This window comes from Pyxicephalus adspersus, chromosome 1 (assembly GCF_032062135.1).
Source record: "Pyxicephalus adspersus chromosome 1, UCB_Pads_2.0, whole genome shotgun sequence".
Taxonomy (NCBI): Eukaryota; Metazoa; Chordata; class Amphibia; order Anura; family Pyxicephalidae; genus Pyxicephalus; species Pyxicephalus adspersus.
This window is the reverse complement of record NC_092858.1, coordinates 76,795,265-76,798,033: the sequence shown is the minus strand read 5'-3', so window position 1 is coordinate 76,798,033 and position 2,769 is coordinate 76,795,265. Positions and strand designations below refer to the sequence as shown.

Here is a 2,769-nt window from a genome sequence, read left to right as displayed (position 1 = left end):
ACATTCATATTTTGTAGCTTAATGTACAGGATTTTACTGTAGTCTGAAAAACGTTACTTTATTGTATTGAGCCTATTATAAACACCAAACTGAAATATATCTTTGAGGTCGTCTATACACTTATCACTACTTTATGGTGTCACAACCCTGGCCGACATGGTTAATTATTCAGTACTGCATGCACGACTGAGATTAATTCCTTCTTGCCGTCTTCTATCTTCTCAGCATGCTGATAGAAGGTCACCCCAGTATAAGAATCAAAAAGGAAAATCTGCCTCTAGCTGCATTCTTATAATGGTCCATAAATGGTAATTCCAAGCATAACCACTTGCAATGGCTATCAAAAGCAGGTATTGAAATCTTTATAACAGTGCCTTTTGTCAATCAAAGCAGTTAGTGGTTAAAACAACTTGCATTTACCCTCAGCCTACATTTTAGTATTTAAAGAAAGCAATGCATCCATTATTTGATTTAGGTATAGTTAAAATGATGGTCCAAGGTGCTATTCACATGTCCATGAGCCTGTCAGATCAACACTGTGTAGTCAGAAACTGAAGAAAACAGCCACTGATTGAATCCCTGCTGGTCAATGCCAAAGTCTTCTGTGCCCTAGACCAGATGGGAGAATTTCAAACTACAGATGTAACAAGGATCACACAGTGCAGATCTGCCAAGATGTGAATAGATACATATAAAACCTGGGGGAGAATAATGTAAAGATGTGTAAAAGAATGCAGTTATCCTTAAACTGTTGGCTGAAATAATTTTATAGACCCAATTATTACAAGGGTATGTATCCGAGATTCAATAATTGAACATATTTCTAGTTTTACAATAATCATTATGCATTTTTCCATTGACTTTATTTTTAAAATATACTTATCAAATTTATAGTAAAGTAAAAAGCGAAACCAGTGACAAACTTACAGTAAATATCGAATACAGCTGGATCAGAATCCATTGTTGCCAGTCCCTCTGGCATGTAATAAGTCACTGCACATGAAAACTGTGCATCTATATCCTCCTTTGTAGACATATACTGCAATGTTGAGCGCATGCTATGAAGACCGCTTGATGAGTTTTTGTCTTTCCACCATTCCACATTTACAACTAAAATAAAGAACAAATAGTTTACATAGAAGGCAGGATTCAGACCATAGAAGTGCATTGATGTAGGCGTGTTAATGTGTTTTGTTGCATGCCAATGTCTGTTACTTAAGGCAGCCCATTTATTTTCAGATACACTTGTTATTTACATAACAGACTTGCACCACCATCATCATTTGTAGTAGGGATTTATGTGGAAATGGCATTTAAAGCAGACTACCTAACACACCACAGTAAGACTGGATTCACAGGTTTGATTTGCAGTCAGGAGTTTGCAGGATTCCTCCCATATCCCAAAAACATGGAGGTTAATTGGATCCCTCTAAAATGACCTTAGACTACATTAATGACATATGACTATAGTAGGGACATTAGATTGTGAGCTCCTTTGAGGGACAGCTAGTGACACGACTATGGACTTTGTACAGCGCTGTGTAATATGATGGCGCTATATAAATACTGTGTAATAATATTAATATATATATATACACACACACACACGTAATATACCATGGTCTTTACAGTAAGAATGCTGTTCCTTTAAGTTTGCCATTTAGAATCTAAATGCAGCATCACATCATGCTAACTATATTTTATGTGAATCAACTAGAACGCTTATGTAGGAAAACTACTTTTACATCTGTGAGTAATTAAAAAGCAATAAAGATATAGTTGCTTTTTCTTTTTTTATGAACTTAGTTCTGCTTATTTTGTCTGGAGAGATTTAAATAAACTTGCTGCGCAGGGAGATTTGTATCATCCTCATTTCTCCAGGCAATTGACAAAACCATTACGAAACCAGTTGCTCTTTACATTCTATTAACTAAACTCTGTCCATGGTATTAATTATGGTTAATTAAGTATAGGAGTAATGAATAAAAATATAATGATCTGTTTTGGGCTGTAGGCTTTGAAGGCAGCAGGTTAGAGACAGTAGTATTAGTACTATGGGGTTTCAGGTTATTTACCCTCCTTGGCACCTGTGGAGTTTGGATTTGTCAGTAAATCCAGCAGCATAATTGACAATCAAAAACTATTGACTATAATTATAATTGACAATCACTTTGGTGATGCTAACCATATCTCACTATAGGTCTGTGGCCTTTACTTCAGAAGTAAATTTTCATTTAAGCATATCGAAAACAAGATGATTTTAAAATCCTTTTTTTTTTTTGTAATGAACACGATTGAACTTGATTTGCTACATGGATGACATGAACCCAATAACACTGAAAATTCATATAGCAGTATATATTGTAACAGTGTTCCCCCCAGAAATGTTTTTCAGCCGGGAGGTAAAAAAAAGTGGGCGGGGCTAGACACTGCATATTTAGAGCTCTTAGGTATTTGTGCTGTAGGTATCCAGTAATCCCTGCTATTGTGTCAGTGTTCTAAATAACCCTATACTTTGTTCCAACTTTCTAATGCCTGGCTTGTTTAGAATGTACAATTTTTTTTGTATTATGCCCCAACAGTCCAGTGTTGTGTATTTTAATCCTAGAGTTCCATGTTTTATTAGTGTAATCCCTTGTAGTAGTGTAATATTGTGATCATTGTGGCTTAACAAATTAGGCTTAGTTAACATTGGCAGTAAAAAATGCCCCTCCTGAGTGACTACTTCTTGGCAACTGCTGAGCACCTAGGATTGTTAACCAGTGATAA

At 35.6% G+C, this 2,769-nt stretch overlaps 1 protein-coding gene across 1 annotated transcript in view; it reads right to left on the bottom strand.

The window, feature by feature from the left end:
- The window catches only part of ALCAM (activated leukocyte cell adhesion molecule), a gene marked incomplete in the record, with an annotated part of 53,792 nt that overhangs the window by 18,307 nt on the left and 32,716 nt on the right, over positions 1-2,769 (bottom strand). Inside the window, 1 exon segment of the mRNA XM_072415133.1 lies at positions 928-1,110. Within this exon segment, the coding sequence (XP_072271234.1) occupies positions 928-1,110 (183 nt within the window).